This window comes from Medicago truncatula, chromosome 5 (genome assembly GCF_003473485.1).
Source record: "Medicago truncatula cultivar Jemalong A17 chromosome 5, MtrunA17r5.0-ANR, whole genome shotgun sequence".
Taxonomy (NCBI): Eukaryota; Viridiplantae; Streptophyta; class Magnoliopsida; order Fabales; family Fabaceae; genus Medicago; species Medicago truncatula.
In genome coordinates, this window is record NC_053046.1 from 43,688,629 (window position 1) to 43,710,477 (window position 21,849).

The 21,849-nt window shown below is 31.5% G+C and overlaps 3 protein-coding genes across 4 annotated transcripts; 1 reads left to right on the plus strand and 2 right to left on the minus strand.

Annotated features, from left to right (window-relative positions):
* Positions 1-127: 127 nt before the first annotated feature.
* Positions 128-4,722, minus strand: LOC11434871 (phytochromobilin:ferredoxin oxidoreductase, chloroplastic). 2 transcript variants are annotated; one of them, XM_024783399.2, is made up of 9 exons: positions 4,408-4,722; positions 3,218-3,334; positions 2,593-2,687; positions 2,051-2,144; positions 1,660-1,791; positions 1,435-1,551; positions 1,241-1,291; positions 993-1,161; positions 128-618 (listed from the first exon to the last, which is right to left on the minus strand). In XM_024783399.2, the coding sequence occupies exons 1-9, from the start codon at positions 4,624-4,626 to the stop codon at positions 611-613; spliced, it is 1,002 nt and encodes a 333-aa protein (XP_024639167.1). In that variant the 5' UTR covers positions 4,627-4,722; the 3' UTR covers positions 128-610. The 2 variants fall into 2 exon arrangements, with proteins under 2 accessions (XP_024639167.1, XP_003617931.1); XM_003617883.4 differs by having other exon boundaries at positions 1,435-1,539; positions 4,408-4,719.
* Positions 4,723-17,228: 12,506 nt separating this feature from the next.
* Positions 17,229-19,362, minus strand: LOC112422201 (uncharacterized). The gene is made up of 4 exons (XM_024785060.1): positions 19,355-19,362; positions 18,369-19,264; positions 17,323-18,215; positions 17,229-17,264 (listed from the first exon to the last, which is right to left on the minus strand). The coding sequence occupies exons 1-4, from the start codon at positions 19,360-19,362 to the stop codon at positions 17,229-17,231; spliced, it is 1,833 nt and encodes a 610-aa protein (XP_024640828.1).
* A 998-nt stretch (positions 19,363-20,360) lies between these two features.
* On the plus strand, positions 20,361-21,627 carry LOC11423036 (uncharacterized). Its single transcript, XM_003617886.3, has 4 exons — positions 20,361-20,451; positions 20,604-20,671; positions 20,823-21,023; positions 21,218-21,627. Exons 1-4 carry the CDS (start codon positions 20,361-20,363, stop codon positions 21,404-21,406), a joined length of 549 nt encoding a protein of 182 aa, XP_003617934.1. The 3' UTR covers positions 21,407-21,627.
* Positions 21,628-21,849: the final 222 nt, after the last annotated feature.

The following is a 21,849-nucleotide window of genomic DNA, read 5'->3' on the forward strand; positions in this document are numbered from 1 at the left end:
CATCGATGTAGCACATGCCCCTTTCAACCACAAAACGGAAGGTTAAGATAAAAAAATTAGCACAGACAATATAATTTGAATGACAGGTGGTACAAAACATTTCAATAGTTGTTCAATTACAAAATGATCAATAGAAGAACATTGACAGATTAATATTCCAAATCCATAATCAATTATAGAAACGGGTGACTATTTTCAGGTTATGCAAATCAATCTAAAATACACATGGTGAAATATTTGCTATTATAACTTATGATATTGCACCAAACATCAAGTTTCCTAGATTTTACTATTTATCTGCAGCTAATCCAACACGAAACAGCTGCAGACTAATCAAAATTTTGAATCTAACAATACAGATGTAAAAATTACAAATATGTAAACAGTCTTCGCTTCGGTGTTGATATTTGTTTTTAGCCGCTGAATTTAATTCTGTATACATATAATACAACAAGCATGGACATACATAATACAGTGATAGCATACAGTGATTCGACCAAGCATTCATCATGGAGAAAATTTGCAGCGGAAACCCAACATTTGCTTTGCAGAACCTGAGTCAAAGAAATTTAACCAGTTTGAGTGCAATCGCGCGGCCAAGCTCCAACATTCATTGACCTAAAATATCCCAAGGATCAAATGTCAGCACCACATTAAGAAGACCTTGGCCTTTTAGTTTTAGCTCAAGATTAATGCCGACAGCGTTAAAATTCTAAAGATCGCTTGTAGTGTGCTGATAAGTGATATGTGCTTTATGTGAGACTAGATTCTCTTATCATGTAACTCAATGTATAGGATAACTTCTAACAGTCAGTTTTTTTGTTTTCTGGTTAGTTACAGCAGTGGCAGGTGTAACTAAGAATCTTATCTTATTCATCACAATCAATAGAATAAGATTTGTGATTACTCAAGAATCAGACATGCTTGCATCTGTAAAGAAATTTGCCAAGAGGGGAGGAGCAATTATATTAACGATTTAAATAATAATTTACCAAGGAATTTTCCGCTTGCATCCCATGGGCGATTTTCAAAAGACTTCCCAGCAATACCACCTTTCTTATTTAGAGTTCCTTCCTCGCCGTGGTAATGAGGAAAATAGTCATTGAACGTTTTGCTTCCTAGTTCATCGACTCCGTTAAAAAGAAAGCTTCTTAATAAATCCTATATTATAAAACAGAAAGTGAGGATCTGTAGTATTAGACTATAGAGAAATAATAAATCTGATCTCAAATTAGTCTACCTTGGCAAGTGTGTCCCCTATCAGCTTCTTCAAAACACCTTGTCCCGGATCCTGCTTTCAAAATATTTCCACAAATAAGAAATCTTAAAAAACAATTCAAAATTACAAATGGATAAACACATGCATTTCTCATGGCTAGATCACCAATCATAAGACTCCCAATTAGACAGAACTTTGAGATAAATCCAAACTACCGTTTCGGCTCTCCATGTCAGATATCTATGTTGTGCTTCAAGATTGTGGGAAATTTGATATCCATCAGTCTCTTTTACTGCCGTGGCTATCAATTCCAACCATACCTGCATCCAAGGCTAACGGTCATCAAGATAAAAGAATTACAAATTTACAAGGTCAATTGTTTTAGAGTTCACTAAATATATTAGAATATTATGAATTGTTGTGGTCATAGGAATTAATACCTTGTAATAATCTCTGAATGCCGAATACAGAATATCATAATTTTGTGGGCTTGAAGTAAACTTTGTCCAAATGACTATCGGTGAAAAGAAAGTTATAGACTCACTTGTGAGCTTCCCTCCCCATGGAAAATGCTGCATGAAGTCTGTGTTCAGTCAACACACTAAGTCCTTTGAGAGAGAACTGCTCTAATTAATATAAAAACACACGTGTACAGTGCATGCATGAGGACATCAAAGAACTAGTGGAAATTTTCTTATAAAAGTACATAAAGTTTTTGAAAAATTCATCACTCTTATGGTTAATGAGGTCGCTAAGAAGTTACTCAATAACAAAACTTTGAACATTGTTATGCAGTTGTCATTAACTTTTTCACAAAATATTTGCAGTTACCTCAGCATATTTCAGGCCAAGAGGCATTAAGCTTTTAAAGTACTTTTCCTTGTAGTCATCCTGATTGATGATATCATGTAATGGATTAAGGTCCCTGGCATCATTAATACAAGGTTAGTGGTTTGTAATACGCATAGTACACTGTTCTTAATGTTGAAGCTATGAATGGCACTATGGAAAACTTTAATTACATCGCCAATGTCATCAGTGAAGAAAAACTAGACTACCAAGTATAAGATTTTTACAGTGTAAAAATATTGGGGAAACTAGACTGTCTTCTTCAAGGTTCGACAAAAATATAGTAAACCAAAGAGCTAAACACTACCAGTAAAACATCTAATATTAGTTACTGAATGATTCACTCTTTGACTGTGCAATGTAAAGCAACCCATGATAAGTTTTTGTAATAAGTGATAAACTTTTATTGGATGGAAAATGATGCACGGTAGTAGACCAACTTCTGTATGCAGAAAGGTGGCATAGGAATATTATTTATACATTTATACAAGTGATTGCAGTAATCAGGGGAGATGATAACTTACAACACAACAATGTTTGTTTTGGCGGTCGAGAAAAAGTTGGCACAAAATATGGGGACATCATACTCCGCTTTTGGAAATACGGTGAAGTCCAAAACCTGCATGAGGAGTGCATACAAAAACATCAGGCATATTATAGTAAGATAATAGAGAAGAACGGAAATGCCACGATTAAGAATGGAAATGGTATTATATTGTAGTAAAATAATCTCAAAAAGAAATGCCAGTTAGATTAGAACTGGAAATAGGCATTTTGTATTTGAACTTTGAAGTCCGGAGACTACAGAAGATATTTGATGTAGTGAATTCATCGAGTTTCGAGAAAATGCTCGCATAACTAATATTTTCAAAGAATATAATGGACTAGGGATTGTCAACACTGCACGTCCTGAGGATCTGATAGAAAAAAGATGCAAAAGAACATTTACTCAATCCGTTAAACTACATTATCTTATTATATAAAGGATCCTTCGTTGGTAAAGAGTATCAAATTTGGCAGAAATATATACAGTGATGGTCAAACTATGAAATCACTCTGGCTATAATAAATTACCAACGACTAAAAGGCTTAATTTGTTGAGGAACCAATCTTATATATAACAATTTGATAATAAATTTAAGAACAAACCTGCATTGTTTCTGTCTCAATGGTCATACTACGTAGAAGCCTAATCTTGTCAGCTTGAAATGATAACATATTCAGCACTCCTTTACCATCCTTAGATTTCATGGAACTATACTTTTCCTAGCAAGATAACATAGGAAAATGTAAATTGAACATTTATACCCACAAACATGGCGAGGAACAAAGAAGTGCCTAGAGGCTCACAAAAAATTGCAACTAAGAATCTGTAAAATAATTAAATATTTCAATTAAACTAAATTTAAATATGGAAAAACTGAAAGTAAAATTGCATAGGTCATATTAAGTAACTCAATAACAAGAAAAACACAAACTAAGATGTAATCATGTAACGACTTATAAATCAAAGAACTAGCTAATGCTGATAGACATAATTGTTCCGAGTAGCAGAAGCTTGAGGAGTGAAACAGTACACCACATCCTCAACACAGAAACACAACATTAAATCACTAGGATGCCAAATGACACATAATCATAACAAGATTCTCTTTATTCCTTTTGATCGAAATACATATGAAAACTATTTTTTAATAAAAACATTGGTTGATTAGATAACGAGTTACCACAACCCACTGCTCTCTTAGGAGTTGGTTATAACTCCCTTAAAAGTTAGTTAAAAATGTCGGTGGGTAATTAGTTTATTGATTCTGTCCTAGGGGCCTGTTTGGATTGGTTTATTTGGACTTACCTACTGACATAAGTTTTGTGAGACTCTTTGGAGAACTTATGGAAACAACTTACGACAATTTTCATAAGCTTTTTCAACTTATTTTCATAAGTTCTCCAATATAGCTTATATACACAAAAACAATTTAACTTTATTTTATCTTTTGATATAAAAATAGCTTATGCAAGCTTATACATTAGCGCTTGTGCTATAAGCTGGAAATAAGCTGTTTATCCAAACAGACCCCAGCTCTATCTATATATAGATATTTTTATCAATAATTCATTATGAATTCTAAGGATTTTCCTTTCTACCAACCTCTCAAACTCATTTTTTCCTATCATATAAATCTTCATCTCTTTGATTTCTCAATTTGCAACATTAGTAGCATCTAAACTTCTAAAAAAATCTCTCATTGAAGTCTAACCCTAATGAAACATTTCAATTTGCAACACCAAGTAAATTAACTCATAAAATTCACATAATAACAGAAGAATATAATGAAAACCTGTAAAGGGGAAGAGAGCAAGTGGGTATGGAGAGAGGTTTCATCCAAAGCAAAATCAACAAATTTGTGATAAGATACTGAAGAAAAACAGCTTTGTATGCAAACTCTTCTGTTAGAAGAAGCTGTTCTCTTTAATAACGGTGGAAGGGTGTGTTGCAAAGAAAAGCTTGAAGAAGATGAAGATGAAGATGAGGAGAAGGAAGAAACGCTAAAACCCATTGAATTCAGCTTCTTCTTCTTCTTTTGTAGTTGTTTGTTTGTTCCATTTCTCAAAATTTTACTGTTACTTTACTAACTTGGAAATTCATCAGACGAGACAACAAGACAAAGCACACGTGCATGATACTATTTTGATTTAGCTCTTGTAAAGCAAAATCTTAATTACTTAATCTTATAATTTGATGATTATTTGATTTTAGATGGTTGCATTAAACTTTAAAATTTAATAAGGCTTAAATGCAATTTTACCCCCCATATTTTGATTGAATCTGAATTTTACCCCTTTTATTTTAAAATTCGGAATTTTACCCCCTCTATTTTGATTGAATCGGAATTTTGCCCCCCTTATTTTAAAACTCGGAATTTTACCCCCTCTATTTTACGTTTTTCAGAATTTTACCCCCTATTTTAAAATAAAGAACCAAAAAATACTAGAAAAATAAAGAAACGATTAAAAAATATTAATTTGGTAAAAAAATATAAGGAAAACAAGAAAACACAAAAAAAAAAACTAAAAAATAGAAAAACAATGAAATTACAAGAAAAAAATCAATTAAGAATACATGAAAAAACTAGTTTGCACCTCTAAATATTTGCTATTTTCATGTATTTTCATACTAGTATTTTATTTTATTTTTAGAGATCATACCAGTTTTATGCATTTTTTTCTTGTATTTTTTATTCATTTTTTTTAGTATTTTTTTGGTTTTATTTTTATTTTTTCATTAAAAAACATTTAATACAAATAATTAATTATGTGGATAAAATAGGGGGAGGGGGCAAAATCCTGAAAAACATAAAATAGGGGGGGTAAAATTCCAAGTTCTAAAATAGGGGAGGCAAAATCCAGAATCAATAAAAATAGAGGGGGTAAAATTCCGAGTTTTAAAATAGGGCGGGTAAAATTCAGATTCAATCAAAATAGGGGGGTAAAATTGCATTTAAGCCTAAAATTTAAGTTTTTTTTTGTCTTCTATCTATAATTTGAGTGAAATTTTATTTATCTTATATTATCGATTTTTTTTTACCGTCAAAGGTCATGAAAGTCTAAAATAAAATAATCTTAAAATTATAAGGTTAAAATGTAAAGTTGGAGGAATGCGCACCATAGAAATCATTACAAATGATAATATCTAATAAAGTAAACGAAATTTCATCACACTTAAGTTAAAAGAAATAAAATGAGCTCGATGTGCAAGAAGGTCTGCATATTTATCTGTGTCGCGATTAATATGATGTAAATCAAGGTTCATATTAGGAGATCATAGAATGTAAAGGATGTTTTTCAATACATCTTGCAAATAAGTTTTATTAGTATAGCCATAATGAATCATATCCCCTGCCACATTGGAATTATAAGAGGTAATTTTACACATAAAACCTAACACAAATTTACCACGATGATCACGAATCAACCAACCACAAGCTGAGCTACCATTGTTAATAAATGAGATCCATCGTCATTGAGTTTGAGGTGTTTACGAGAAGGATGAACCCAATTGTGCTTCTGATTGGCAATGTTGATTCCTCTAGATGCCTTGGGCTATTGCAATTCCACCACAATGTCACAAACATGACTGTTTACCAAATTTTAAGAGGATCGATGAGAAAATATGAGCATATTTATATCCTTCCAAACAACCCACACCAAAACTCTGAAGAAGATAAACCAATTCCAAGGTAGATTACCAATGTAATTACACGTCAAGTTCCATTCAATTTAAACAAAAATACCAAGATTGAAGAACTTACTCCAATTCTCTTATTTTATGACTATAGATCAAAGCTCCTTAGTATCTTCAAAATCTCTCAAAATATACAAAATCAATTATGAGGGCTTCCATACAAATACCACATTCAATATCCGAAGTGATGTGAATGTTGGTGCTTTACTTTATACACTGAGCCTGGTGTTTGTTTCCATTTTGCCTTGATTTGTGGCATTTCTCGTGTGCAATTTCAAGTGTGTTGATAAACTTTTGCTATTTAAAAAATAACATCTGTGAGAAGTCTTCCATAACCAATTTTTCACAAAGTGTCTCTTATCCTAGTTGGTCCCTCCCATTTCCAAACGTTGACAAAAAGGAAATCTAAATTGTTCTCATTATTATTTATAGTACTCAACATCTTATATGAAGTTTTTCCGGAGGACAAGAAGACCAAATTTTTCTTCAAGATTAGCATACCCAAGAATCCAAGTGTCTTTCGAAAACTTGGCGTTGTTTTTGAACCCACAATTTCTCAGTATTTGTCACAGTATATTTTTTTTTGAAGGAGTATTTGTCACAGTATGTCGAGTTAACTTACACATCATGCATATTTGTTTATGCTTACTAGTGTTGTCCCATATGAAGTTTCTACAAATTCTTCCAGCATCTTCACACACTAACACTGGCTAACAGATTGTTTGAATAATATAGCATGAGATACTTGCAAGTGACGATTGAGCTAAAGTAGCTCTTTCAGCCATCAAGAGTCTTCTTTTTTTGGTAATAACCATCAAGAGTCTTCTTGACATTAGTATATTTAAATATTCTATAAAAATATATAAAGGAGATGTGTGATACCATTCATCTAAAATGTTGTAATTATAATTTTATTTTATGATAATGTTTAAATCTTTAGTAAGAAAATCAATTAAATCTATTTATAATAAGAACAATTCAACTTAAATGGGAAAAATACTATTTAAATATTTATTTGATTATTAAAATAGATGCGAGAGAGTAAACATAAATGAGGCAAGAACCTCGTTAAAAAAACTAAGCACAATAGAAAAGCAGAAAGACGGTCACATAATGGCCTCTATTGACACTTTCTCTATTTTGGGCTGACATTTTCTCCTTCTAATTATTCCCTTAAGTAAATTTGATCATCATAATAATGCTATTTTGTTGGTGTCATTTTAAAAGATAAGATTTTATATTATATTTATTATATTGTTGGTATAATTAAAAAATATAAGTAAAGTTTGTTACAACATGAAAGTAGAAAATATCTATCATCGATACCTATAATTTTAATTAAAATTTCATAAAAACTAAAGCGCAATAGGAAGAGTGGACAGACGGACATTGTGCCCGTCTAAACGCAAATGTATATAAAGAGGATCCATGAGTTTATGATGGTTTTTTCACTTCCAATTTTATCCACTTCAAAATATGAATGACACCACTACAATAAAAAATAGTTAAATTCCTTTAAAATTGGAACAAAACCCCTACAAAAAATATTTGTCACTATTAAAAAATAATATTTAAAATTTTATATGAGAAAAACATTTGATTGTATTATATGCCAAAATTAACATATCTTTCTATATTTAATTAATTAATGTGTCCATCTTTCCGCCACAACAACAACCAAGCCCTAGACCACTAGGTGAAATCAACTACGTTGATCAAATTACGTCATAATGTTCTATCATAAACCATATTTGGATATAACTCATTGACATCTAAATCCTTTTTATTGACTTCTCTTATAGTTTTTCTAGGTCCACATCCACCTCATTTGACCTGACTACCTGATCTACTTTTCTTACGACTGCATCTACTATAAGTGCTACCCCCACTCTCTCTCTGATGATGTCATTCCTAATCATATCCCATTCATCTTTCCGCTAGATAAAATAAAATTTATACAAAAAATAAATTTGACACAATTTGTTAATGATATTTCACTAAGATGAATCGTTCGAGACAACCTGAGTTCAATTCCTAATGAAAACAATTCTTGACGTCTCAAATTGAACTCAGGTTGACGACACTCAAGTTTCTTGTTGTAATGATACATTCAATAATAATAATTACTTTATTTTAAAACATGTGAATAATTGATGATTTTTTTCTTTCTGTTTTTACAAAGAAAATTGTCATTTTGAAAACCACAATTTTCTTTATTTATTTAACAAAAGGCCTCATTTTAGTTTTCCCTTAGAACTCAGAATAACTTTTTTTTAGAGGTGACATCAAAATAAGTTTATCACTCTACATCATCATGTTGTATGTTGTGTCATTCAAAACATGTGAAATAATAAACATATCAAATAACAAATTGTAAGTAAAAATAAAATATTTGTTAGAGGGACCAAAATCAGTTGATTTTATAATGGAGGGATCAATTTTGTGAATAAGTAAAAATAAGGAGACCAATTTTTATTTTATTTTTACAAAAATAAACGATATTCATTCATTCAAATTGATAGAGTACATCAATACAATACAAATTCAGTCTCTAAAAACAAAAAGGATGAATCTGCGAACAAACTCACAACATCCATGTTAATAGCATGAAACGACAGAGTATCTATGCCTACAAATATGACTATATTAAAGTCTTTGAAATATCCACGTCTCCAGATCTGCAACGTTCACGACGTCAAAGTCATTGTTTGGATCAACACTTGGTCAAAACTAATCTCTCAATCTGAATCAAATATATAAACACCGCACGAAGACAGAAAAACAAAACCACACCGTACAAAGACGGGAAAACAAAATAAATAAAGTCGTGCCAAGAAGACGAAATCATAAGAACAAATGAAAATATGTGGATATCACTTATTTAACTATAAACTAAAAAAAAAAAAAAATCAGAATGGTAACTTAAGATCAAAATTGACCGTAAATCATCATGTTCAGGAGATAGACCAAAACTGTTATTAAGGCTAGATTTCAAATAGAAATTAAAAAAATTTGTTGGATACAATGAAAACCACATTTCTAGTTGTTTTTTTTTTTTTTATTTTTTAAAACGTTTTTTTTTTTTTGGAATATAACTTATGCATAATGAATTTAATTTAGGCCAAAGAAATTATAAATTGAAACAAGAAATTAAAGCTCAAGTTATGTAAAAAATTATTGAATCAACTAATGTAGAAATAAATTGTCAAAAACACTTTATACAAAAACGATAAAAAAAAATTATTATACCAAAAATTATTGAATCAACTAATGTAGAAATAAATTGTCCTCGTAAGCTTAGCTCAGTTGGTATGGACAATGCATAATATATGCAAGGTGCGGTGCGGGGTTCAAACCCCGGCCACTACAAAAAAAAAATATCTATACTATATATAAAAAAAAAAAAAAAAACCCCATTTCACCTCTTCTTTTGGGCTGACTTTTTCTCTTTCCAAAAATGCCATCAATTTTGAATATAAATAACATATATAACAAATAATAGATAAGAATAAATTTAAATATTAAAAAAATTAACAAACACGGTATGAATATATATATATGTATTTGTTTTTCCTTTATCTTTTAAAAAGTGTAACAAACTACATGAGTATATTTATACTTAACTTTTTCATTATCTCAATTATACCCTTAAACAACTTTTTCCATAATAAAAATTATTGTTGGTGTCATTAAAAAAAAATTAATTATTTTTTTGTTATATTGTTGGTGTCATTGAAATAGATAATCATTCCTTCAAAAAATTGAAATAGATAATCATGGTTCGTTTAGTTTGTTATAACGTGAAAGCAACATACATTTATATTTTCAGTTTTAATCAAAATCAAAATTTTATAAAAAAAACATTGTTCATGATTTTCAAACGTTAGCGCAATAAAAAGAGCGAAAAGACGAGCACATGAGTGTCTGTCTTTTCACTAGTATATATAAAGAAAATAAATAATAATTTAGATTATATTTTTTGTTATATTGTTGGTGTCATTGAATTTGATAATCATGGTTAGTTTAATTTGTTATAATTTTAAAACAACAAACATTTATATTTTTTGTTTTAATCAAAATTAAAATTTCATAAAAAACACGTTCATAATTTTCGCTAGTAAATAATAATACAAATATTTAAATTATTGAAACAAATTAGTTTAAATTTTTAAAAAAAGAATTAATTGAATCAAAATATGTTGAAATAAGATTAGGCATTAATTAATTTTTCCAATAAATAATTAAAAATTAAATAAAATATTTAGTGCAAGATCAATGAAACTTTTCTTAAGATATCTATGCCTACAAAAACAAAGTCAGTTTTGAATAACAACAGAAAAGATAAAAATGATTGTTGAGATATTTACTCCACATAACAAATAAAATATTTCCTTAAAAAAATAAATATTGCGTTGTAACGAAAATTACGATTATGTAGTCAGTTTTTATGACTCTATATATTTGTGCATCGCATTATTCTTTTTCTCCACAAATATCACAAAAACCTACTTACTTTCAATTTTCTCTCGTATGGCGTCAAAATCCATCCTTGGCTTTATCACTCTCTTTCTCCTTACACTTTGTATTACTTCCTCCATTCATCGCATAAGGCAGACTTCTGGTTTGTTTCTTTTATCCTTTTGTCACTATTTTATGTAACCTTGATTTATAGAGTAGAACATTCATATAAATATAATAAATAGAAACTAACTAGAGTAGAAGTAGAATCTTTTATTAATATCATTAACTAAGTTAATATTTGTTTATTTGCAGATTACAATTTTCCAAATACACGAGTTGATGCTTATGAGAAAACTCTTAATGTTCTTGGAAGCAGGAAGGTTCGTTACACTATCATAGGCTTTTTTGTAGATTTTTATTGTTTCAAATTTTTCCAAAGAAAATTACATTAATTTTTATTTATTTCAATATTCATATTTTTTGTTATATTACGTTATTCACTATTTCTAAAATAAACCAATTTTCTTTTATAGATGTTGGTTGGTGTGGATCGATTCTCATTAATAACTAGGCAACATGGTTCTACCGGAGGCCTTAGGGTATTGCATAATTGCTATATTGATTCTGTTGGATCTGAAGATAAGTCACAAATTGGAGAAGTCAAGATGCAACTTCAAATCTATTGCAAGACAACAAAGACATTGTCGGACCATAAAGCAATTAATAGATCAAAGGTTAGATCATGTTTCTTTGAATTGAAATATGCTTTAGGATAACACAATATATGTTTTTCCCATGTTATTGGTTTATCACGTGTCCTATAATTTTTTAGGTTATACTAATATGAACAGTGTAGAAATATTAAAAGGTTGAAAAAGAAACTCTCTTATAATAATGATAAGAACTAGTTTTTGTTATTTTAAGAGTTATAGTTTTTGTTATATTAAGATATTCCATATTTCTCATAATCCAATGTCTTTTTACAGGTTTTGGGTGGTGAGCATCCATTTGCATTAAGAATGAGGCAACATGGTTATACTGGAGGATTGAAGATGTTGCATCACTGTTACATTGATTCTATTGGTCAAGAAAATAAGTCTGATGAACTGAAGATGGAAGCTCAAATCCATTGCATAACTGAAAAAACTTCGTTGGGCATGAAAGCAACTATGTAGATGAGAGGATGAACACACAAGATTTGTTATTTTATCACCTTCATAGCTTAGCTAGTTGTAAAGTATTGTTCTAAGGAATTTGGCATATGGCTCAAATTCATTTACTATGAATTCCTCTTCTGTATGACAATAATTATATATATATATAAATTCACTTAGTTGATTTTTCTTTCAATTAAGTTGGTTGCACATAAGGAGCTTATGAGCTTATGTGAGTCTAACTCAACTACACATTATCTAATTTTTCTAAATAATATACTCAAATTGTCTCTTAATAATATTAGATGCATGAAACTTATGGATCGTCTTATGCAAGACATCTATTTACTTCAATAAGATTGTTATACAAACCGTCCCGTATTGAATCATTTTCTTATTTCTAAAGTTTGTTGTGTACAAGTGTGAATTATATATCCCACATCGGATAGAAAAGTAAAGGTTAAACATCTAATAAGTAAGAGGACTCATAAACCCATTGCCTTAAGGTTTTTGGGTATGAGTATATTTGTTCCATTATTTCTCTAGGTTTTAAATTTAATCTCATCTACCTTTAATTTACATACAATCTATCATATAAAATTGAGACTTGTTTTAAGTTAAAAATATTTTTCATCAACTATACATGATAGTAAAAAGAACTTTTGGGAGGATTTGGCTTTTCATTACATCCTTCTTGATGTATCAGAAAATGAACCATTTAGACTGTTGGCTCCATTTTGTTGATATTATCATTCCTTATATTGTTAAGATTTTTTTTTTTTTTTAAGTACACGATTGTTTAGATTTCAATTAATTAATTTGATGAGAAATAACTAATGTAGTATAATTTCATTATGCACACTTAATTCGACACATTAATTCTCTCTTGTGGGAAAAAGAAGAAAATAAGAGCATGTTTAGAAATTGCTCCTTCAGCTCACAATTAAGTGGTCCAATATACGTACGTACATGTTTCTTTTGCATGTGCATGGGTCCAATACATATGAGACTTGAGAGTGAGATTACTTATTGATTAGTTATTGTGTTGAGTTGTACTCTTCTACGAGTTTCAGTATGTTTAAGAAAACAAACGTTGTAAAAGTACATCAATTCCTAAACACCATCAACCTACTTACTACTCAAATTATCGCAAATTATAGTAATAAAATTCTATCTCAACTAGCATCAATTTCTACAATATCAAATTATTCAAAAAGAATTAGACTTGATCTTGAATAAACTTTGTTGGGGGGGGGGGGGGGGGGCATATGAATTTCAAAACATGCCTACAACTTTGTTCTAAAGCTCAAGAGGAAAAAAAGGAGTGTTAGATAAAAGGAAAAGTTGTTCTTTAATATGTACAAAATTAAAATAGTTTTACACTGCACATATATAATTTTCATTATTAGATCAATAAAAGAGAAATGATATTTTAACAATCATTTTATGACAAATTTTTCTCTCATACTTATATTATATTCTTACTTTCTCTTTCCATTGTTTTAATTTTTTATGTCAATATTTACATTTCTTTGCATATTTTGGTTGTCTAATAAGTTCTCTCAACAAGTGATTGTTCAAATAAAATTCATCTATATAAAACTAGTCACGAAAAGAAAAGAATAGTAGAGATTTTATCTCTGTGTTTGTGACGTATATTTTCTACAACCCTTATATTAGTGCGCAGTGGCGTATCCAAAACCCTAAATCAGCTGGTGCAAATTTTTTAAATACATACATATATATATATATATATATATACACAATAAATTTTAGTGTATTAACTTTTCATCTATAAACAAAATTGTAAAATAAGACTTCTTAGTTTTATTTTACCATAAATTAAAACTACAAAATTTAGAATTTTGTAATTGTTTTACTTGTAATTTTTAGATTAAGACGGAAAATATAGGCTTAATACATCCCCTGATCCCTTAATTTATTTTATTTTTTCAGTTTGGTCCCTTAACTATAAAGTGTCTCAATTTGGTCCCATAAATCTTCTGCCGTTTACTATTTTGGTTCTCTCCGTTAGTTTTTAACCTCAAATGTCTATGGTGCACTAACATTATTGATAGTCCACCATAGACCTTATTAATTTCAACCATTTGATCTATTTTAAAAAAAAGGGAACAGTTAGATTATACAGGAACATTGTATCTTACGGTGGAGCACCAACATGTAATCTTATTAACATTTCTTCATCTTCTTCTCTCCCCATCTTCATCTTCATCTTCATACATTCATCAAAATATTCAAATAAAGACAGACTTATTAACATTTCTTCATCTTTTTCACTCCCTAAATTTTTTTACGGTAAAAAAATAATCCCAAATTCATTCTCATGAGTCCATCATCTCATTTTTCCATAATTGTCTTCACCATCACAATCCCAAATTAATCAGAATCGTGAATACAACACCATCACAATCTCTAATTCATCACCATCGCACCATCACTGATTCATCCTAATCTCGTTCTTTCCTGAATTCAACACCGAATCTGAAACCCCAGTCGATGTTCTCGTTCTTCAACATCGAATCCAAACCAAACGTTCGTTCGTTCTTAACCTCATGAACATGACAACTCTGAATTCAACACCGAATCTGAATCGTTCGTTCTTACCTCATGAACATGACAACTCCAGATCTGGAATCAGATCCACTGTCACCATCATCATTAACACCTTATTTTGAATATGACACTCACTCCTTCACTCCTCGTGTTCTTATCACTATTCATAGCACTGAATCCTTGTTTTTGCTGCAGTTTTGGGGCTGTTGCACAGTCGTATTCAGTTTGTAGCAATTTCTCCTTCACTCCTAGTTATTTTTTATGAGAATTGATTTAATCTGTGTATCAATTAGTGTAATGAGAATGGAATTGCAGGAATGGAAACGTGGAAAGGAGATACTTGAGACATATAATTGATTTGGTCCTCTTTTTATTTTTGAAAAAAAATGGAATTGCAGGAATGGGTAATGAGAATGGAATTTCCAAACAACCTTTTGACATGAAACGATAGCAGCACACTCCACCCTCACTTTAAAATTTGGGATTTTTGTCATTATTTTAGATTTTATTTTCTCGTTATGTTTGATTTGGAGAGATATACTTTCTAAGTTTGAAGATGAAGAAATTGGAAAAGATTTTTCACATTTATGAGTTTTAAAATTGAGTTGAAAAGATTAATTTTTTGGGTTGATGAATTTCTGAAAAATTTGTTGGGATTGTTTGTGGTGATGATGATTTTATTGTTGATGAATATCTGGATTTGTTGTTGTTGTTGATGAATTTTTTGATTGAAGGGTTGTTGTTGATTATTGTTGTTGAAGAAGATGAAGAAGAACATGAGGGGAAAGATGAAGAAAAACAAAAAAAATTGGTGTTGGTGGTTCACCGTTATATACAATGGTCATTCAATCTAATGGCTGAAATCATATTTGAAATATTATACATTAGAAAACCAACGGAGATAGCCAAAATAGGAAACGGCAGAAGATTTATGGAAGCAAATTGAGACACTTTATAGTTAAGGGACCAAACTGAAAAAATAAAATAAATTAAGGGACTAGGGAATGTATTAAGCCGAAAATATACTATATCATTTGCATAAGTTAGATTAAGCTGGAAACCTCGGTAAACTCCTTATTGTTGACTTGCTTATGATCCCCATAATTCTTTTTTAACGTTGAGGAAAAATTTGAAGTAATAATATAACAAAATAAAATGGGGAGAAGTAATTAAAAGTGAAAACATCTCTAAGAAAGTAAAAGCTAGAGCTGTTGACTGAAGAAAATCGAAAAAGTTGTATAGCGAGTGATGTGCAGAGTGTTGTGCTGCCATCTGTTACGTGTCAGAAGAGAAAAACCAATGGGCTTGGGCCAGTGCCGAATGTTGATGAAACGGTGTGAGGAGGTGCAGAATAAATATTTGAGGGTGTGCAAATCCAATTAAAACAAGATTTTTGGTTGAAATTGAAAATTCCAGGGGATGCAGGTGGGCAAAAGTTATGGTTAGAAAGAAATCCTTATCCACCGTGCATAAACACTTCACAACCATCAGATCTAGTGTTAAACTACACCAAATCAAACTTCATTTACTTCAAACATTTCTCTCACTAAAACCTAAAGCTCTCCCTCTCTCTCTACAATTTTCAACATTCTGGAAAAGAAAACGAAGAACTCAGATGAGAAGGAGTAGATCTAAAAATTTAAACACAAACGAAATTTTCTTTGCTTCACTTGTTGTTGAGCCGGTTCGCTCCTCTTCTTCCCTCGCGTTTTCTTCTTCGATCCAGTGGCGCTGTGTTGATTGCTATATGTTACTGATTCGTCACTGTTTGTGTTCACGGTTTCATATCTGAAGTTGTTACTGGATTCGAAATCTTTGTGATGTTAGAGGGATTTATGGCTGGGAAACTGCTCGAAACCATTAAGTACATCTAATGGTTTTGGAGTACAACTCACAGAAACCATTTCTTTCCTCCTCCTCCAATTGTGTCAGTCCAAAACTGAATGATGGCAATGGCTCTAGGTCCTTAATTTTTTTCACCTGCTGGAAACCATTAATAGCATAAAACGACAGAGTATCTATGCCTACAAATATGACTATATTAAAGTCTTCGAAATATTCACGTCTCCATATCTGCAACGTTGATGACGTCAAAGTCATTGTTTGGATCAACACTTGATCAAAGCTAATCTCTCAACCTGAATCAAATAAATACCGTACAAAGACGGAAAAACAAAACCACACCGTACAAAGATGGTAAAACAAAATAAATAAAGTCGTGCCAAGAAAACGAAATCACAAGAACAAATGAAAGAAAATTGAAAAATATGTGGATATCACTTATTTAACTATAAACTAAGAAAAAACAATTCGAAAGGGTGACTGTAGATCAAAATTGACCGTAAATCATCCTGTTCAGAAGATAGACCAAAACTGTTGTTAAGGCTAGATTTAAAATAGAAATTAAAAAAAAATAAAAATTGAACAGGCAAAAATGAGATATATTAATACGGACACCGCAATTGTTACCGCACAAGATGTGCCCAACAATCACAAAAAATGTCAGAGTCTAAGCAAAAATTACAAACAAATCAGTCAATACCCAGACATAAAAGAGGGCTCGACCACCACTGATGAGTGCCAAAACTAAATACAACATTACTAGCCTTTAACCACCACAACGAAGTTAATTTCACTTTATCTAGCAATTGAGGCACAATACTTTGTCTATTTCTAAAAAGCCTATCATTCCTTTCATTCCACAACACCGAAACACAAAGCAACCAAATCAAGTGGAAGAAAGACCGTCGCCCTCTCGAACAACCTGCATAATGAATAAATTGCACAAAGTGATCTGAAGTTGATTGAGAGTCGACACCTACCACTCCTAACCAATGCCGCACCATCGGCCATAATGCACCAAAAGTTGCACAAGACAAAAAAAAATGAGTAACATCTTCGACAATCCCACATCCAGCAACGCATAACCGCTCCTCCACAGATAGAATGTCACGATTTGCCAAATTAAGTTTTGTAGGTAACCGATCCCTCATTAGTCGCCAAGCAAGGATAGAGACTTTGAGAGGGACCTGTTTATGCCAAATTAAGTCCACATTATGGTGTAACTGGGGCTGCTCCTGTGATGTCAGCATGTCATAGACTCCACGTACAGAATACCCATCATCATGATTAGGTAACCAGAGCCATCTGTCTAACACTGAGTCCTGCAAAGAAACTGTTAGTAACAAAGCCCTACACTCCTCTACCAACTCCTCCTCCCAAGCCCACAACCGCCTACGCCACCTCAACGCCTCCCCCCCCACATCCACCCCCAGAAGGAACATATTCCTAACTGAGATTGATTTGTGAACAGTCAAGTCAAAAAGGCGCCTAAACCGGACACAAAGAGGAACATCTCCACACCAACAATCACGCCAGAAATCAGTATCTGCCCCATCTCCCACTCTCCTCCTAACACAAGACCCAAACCATCCCTCTCCACCCTCACCTATCCCATCTCTAATCCTCACAATCTCCCTCCACCACGAAGAACAACTCCGGCCCCCATCCTCCAAACTGCCATCCTCCACACCATACCTAGCCACTAACACCTTTCTCCACAAAGCATCCCTCTCTAATAACAACCTCCAACACAATTTACCCAACAAAGCAATGTTAAACTCCCTCAACCTCTTAACCCCCAACCCTCCATACTCCTTCCTCATACTCAAAGAATCCCACCTAACCCAAGATATTTTTCTTTTTTCCTCACCCCCTCCCCAGAAAAATTTATTAAACAAAGATTCAATGGAAGAGATTATACCTGTCGGAGCTTTGAAGAAGGAAAGTGCATAGACAGGTAGAGCAGTCAGGACAGACTTTAGAAGAATCAAACGACCACCGAAAGATAGGAACCGACTTTGCCAACCAGACAATCTAGATTTAATACGATCCACCACAGGTTCCCAAAACAAAAGACGACGCGGATCGCCCCCAATCGAGAGCCCCAAATAGAGAAACGGGATTTTACCTACTTTGCACCCCAACACAGAAGCCGCTTCTGACAACCACGAATCATAAATATTAACCCCTACCAGAGAACTCTTATGAAAATTAACTTTCAAACCCGACATAGCTTCAAACAAAACTAGACCAGCCCTCAGCGCCCGCACATTAGCCCAGCTTTTGTTCCCAATAAGAAGTGTATCATCAGCGAACTGTAAATGAGACACCACCACTGAATTCTCTCTCCCCACTCTATACCCTGTAAACAGATCTGTGTCTACCAACGCTTTCATCAACACATTCAAACCCTCTGCTGCCAATAAAAATAAGAAAGGAGATAGAGGATCACCCTGACGTAATCCCCGTTCAAGAGAAAACTCATCAGTAGGACTGCCATTCACAAGAACTGAGGCAGTAGCAGTACCAACACATTCTCTAATCCACTTTCGCCACACCGTCGGGAACGACATACTCCCCATCACCTCGTCAAGGTACCCCCAATCTACCGAATCATACGCCTTTTCAAAATCTACTTTGAACAACAAAAGGTCTTTCTTAGATCTCCTTGCCTCATCAACCACCTCATTCGCAATCAAGATACCATCAAGAATTTGTCTATCCTTCACAAAAGCAGACTGAGTTTCAGACACAACACTCCCAATAACCTGCCTCAACCTGTTTGCTAGAATTTTCGCCAAAATTTTGTACAAGCTCCCCACCAAAGAAATAGGGCGAAACTCATTCAACGATTGAGGGCTAGCAACTTTAGGAATAAGGGCGATGAATGTAGAATTTATGCCTTTCGTCAATTTCCCATTCCTATGGAATTCAGTCACATGTAGAAAACCACATTTCTAGTTTTTTTTTTTATTAAAAAAAACATGTTTTTTTTTTTGTTTGGAATATAACTTATGCATAATGAATTTAATTTAGGCCGAAGAAATTATAAATTGAAACAAGAAATTAAAGCTCAAGTTATGTAAAAAATTATTGAATCAACTAATGTAGAAATAAATTGTCAAAAACACTTTATACAAAAACGATAAAAAAATAATTATTATACCAAATATATCTATACTATATATATCATCGTGAGCTTAATTCAGTTGGTATGGACAATGCATAATATATGTAAGGTCCGGGGATTCAAACCCCGGCCACTACAAAAAAAAATATCTATACTATATATATAAAAAATATCTATACTATATATAAAAAAAAACAACCTCTTTCAGCTCTTTTGGACTGACTTTTTCTCTTTCCAAAAATGCCATCAATTTTGAATATAAATAACATATGTAACAAATAGATAAGAATGAATTTAAATATTAAAAAAATTAGCAAACACGGTATGAATATATATATATATATATATATATATATATATATATATGTATTTTTTTTCCTTTATCTTTTAAAAAGTGTAACAAACTACATGAATATATTTATACTTACTTTTTTATTATCTCAATTATACCCTTAAACAACTTTTTCTATAATAAAAATTGTTGTTGGTGTCATTAAAAAAAATTAAATTATTTTTTTGTTATATTATTGGTGTCATTGAAATAGATTTTCTTAAAAAATTAAATATTGCGTTGTAACGAAAATAAAATTGTAACTTTTAGTTTTTTTAAAACAAAAAGCAGCTAGCTAGAGAATTGTACTTAAGTAGTTATTTTGTCAAAAATTGTAACAAAAAATTTCGATTGTGCAATTAGTTTTTATTAACCCTATAATTATGTATATTGATGATATACTTTAACCAAAAGTTAGGATATATATAATAAGTTGTGCCAGCCCAAATATATCACATTCTTCAAAACTTCAATCAAAATTCGATATATTTGTGCATCGCTTTATTCTTTTTCTCCACAAATATCACACAAACCTTACTTACTCTCAATTCTCTCCTATGGCGTCAAAATCCATCCTTGGCTTTATCACTCTCTTTCTCCTTACACTTTGTATTACTTCCTCCATTCATCGCATAAGGCAGATTTCTGGTTTGTTTCTTTTATCCTTTTGTCACTATTTTATGTAACCTTGATTTATAGAGTAGAACATTCATATAAATATAATAAATAGAAACTAACTAGAGTAGAAGTAGAATCTTTTATTAATATCATTAACTAAGTTAATATTTGTTTATTTGCAGATTACAATTTTCCAAATACACGAGTTGATGCTTATGAGAAAACTCTTAATGTTCTTGGAAGCAGGAAGGTTCGTTACACTATCATAGGCTTTTTTGTAGATTTTTATTGTTTCAAATTTTTCCAAAGAAAATTACATTAATTTTTATTTATTTCAATATTCATATTTTTTGTTATATTACGTTATTAAATATTTCTAAAATAAACCAATTTTTTTGTAGATGTTGGTTGGTGTTGATCGATTTTCTTTAATAACGAGGCAACATGGTTCTATTGGAGGACTTAGGGTATTGCATAGTTGCTATATTGATTCTGTTGGACCTGAAGATAAGTCACAAATTGGAGAAGTCAAGATGCAACTTCAAATCTATTGCAAGACAACAAAGACATTGTCGGACCATAAATCAATTAATAGATCAAAGGTTAGATCAAGTTTCTTTTAATTGAAATATGCTTTAGGATAAGATAATGTTTTTCCCATATTATTGGTTTCTCGCATGTCCTATAATATTTTAGGTTATATAATATGAACAATAGAAAAACATTAATTTTTATTTATTCTAAGAGTCATTGTTTTTGTTATATTAAGATAAACAATTACTATGTCTTTTTACAGGTGTTGGATGGTGAGCATCCATTTGCATTAAGAATGAGGCAACATGGTTATACTGGAGGATTGAAGATGTTGCATCACTGTTACATTGATTCTATTGGTCAAGAAAATAAGTCTGATGAACTGAAGATGGAAGCTCAAATCCATTGCATAACTGAAAAAACTTTGTTGGGCATGAAAGCAACTATGTAGATGAATAAGAGGATGCGCACGCAAGACTTCTTTAAGATGTTGGTCAACTCTGCATTTCACATCTTCTTAACTCTTCTAGGGTTTTGTTTTTTTTAATTACCTTCATAGCTTAGCTAGTTGTAAAGTACTGTTCCAAGGATTTAGGGCCCTAGGTATATGGCCCAAATTCATTTGCTATGAATTCCTCTCCTGTATGACAATAATTCTATATATATAAATTCAATCACTTGATTTTTCTTTCAATTACCAATTCGAGGATTACTTATTAGTCTTTAGGCAATCGGTGTGATTAAGTTGGTTGCACATAACGTGCTTATGTGAGTCTATCTCAACTATATATTATCTCATTTTTCTCAATCATATACTTAAAATTGTCTTTTAATAATTAGTTGCATGAAACTTATGGATCGTCTTATGAATCGTCCCTTATTGAATCATATGTT

Excerpts from the sequence above, each read along its gene's own strand:
- LOC112422201 (XM_024785060.1), bottom strand. Across the intron at positions 18,216-18,368 it reads TATTAAATCTAGATTGTCTG|GGGGTGAGGAAAAAAGAAAA; the intron begins GTTGGCAAAGTC and ends TTTTCTGGGGAG. Across the intron at positions 17,265-17,322 it reads TGCGGCATTGGTTAGGAGTG|GTTGTTCGAGAGGGCGACGG; the intron begins GTAGGTGTCGAC and ends TTCATTATGCAG.
- LOC11434871 (XM_024783399.2), bottom strand. The coding sequence starts at position 4,626 with ATGGGTTTTAGCGTTTCTTCCTTCTCCTCATCTTCATCTTCATCTTCT. Across the intron at positions 1,792-2,050 it reads TTGGCCTGAAATATGCTGAG|CATTTTCCATGGGGAGGGAA; the intron begins GTAACTGCAAAT and ends GACTTCATGCAG. Across the intron at positions 1,162-1,240 it reads TAGGGGACACACTTGCCAAG|GATTTATTAAGAAGCTTTCT; the intron begins GTAGACTAATTT and ends TTTATAATATAG.
- LOC11423036 (XM_003617886.3), top strand. The coding sequence starts at position 20,361 with ATGGCGTCAAAATCCATCCTTGGCTTTATCACTCTCTTTCTCCTTACA. Across the intron at positions 20,672-20,822 it reads ATGTTCTTGGAAGCAGGAAG|ATGTTGGTTGGTGTTGATCG; the intron begins GTTCGTTACACT and ends ATTTTTTTGTAG. Across the intron at positions 21,024-21,217 it reads AATCAATTAATAGATCAAAG|GTGTTGGATGGTGAGCATCC; the intron begins GTTAGATCAAGT and ends GTCTTTTTACAG.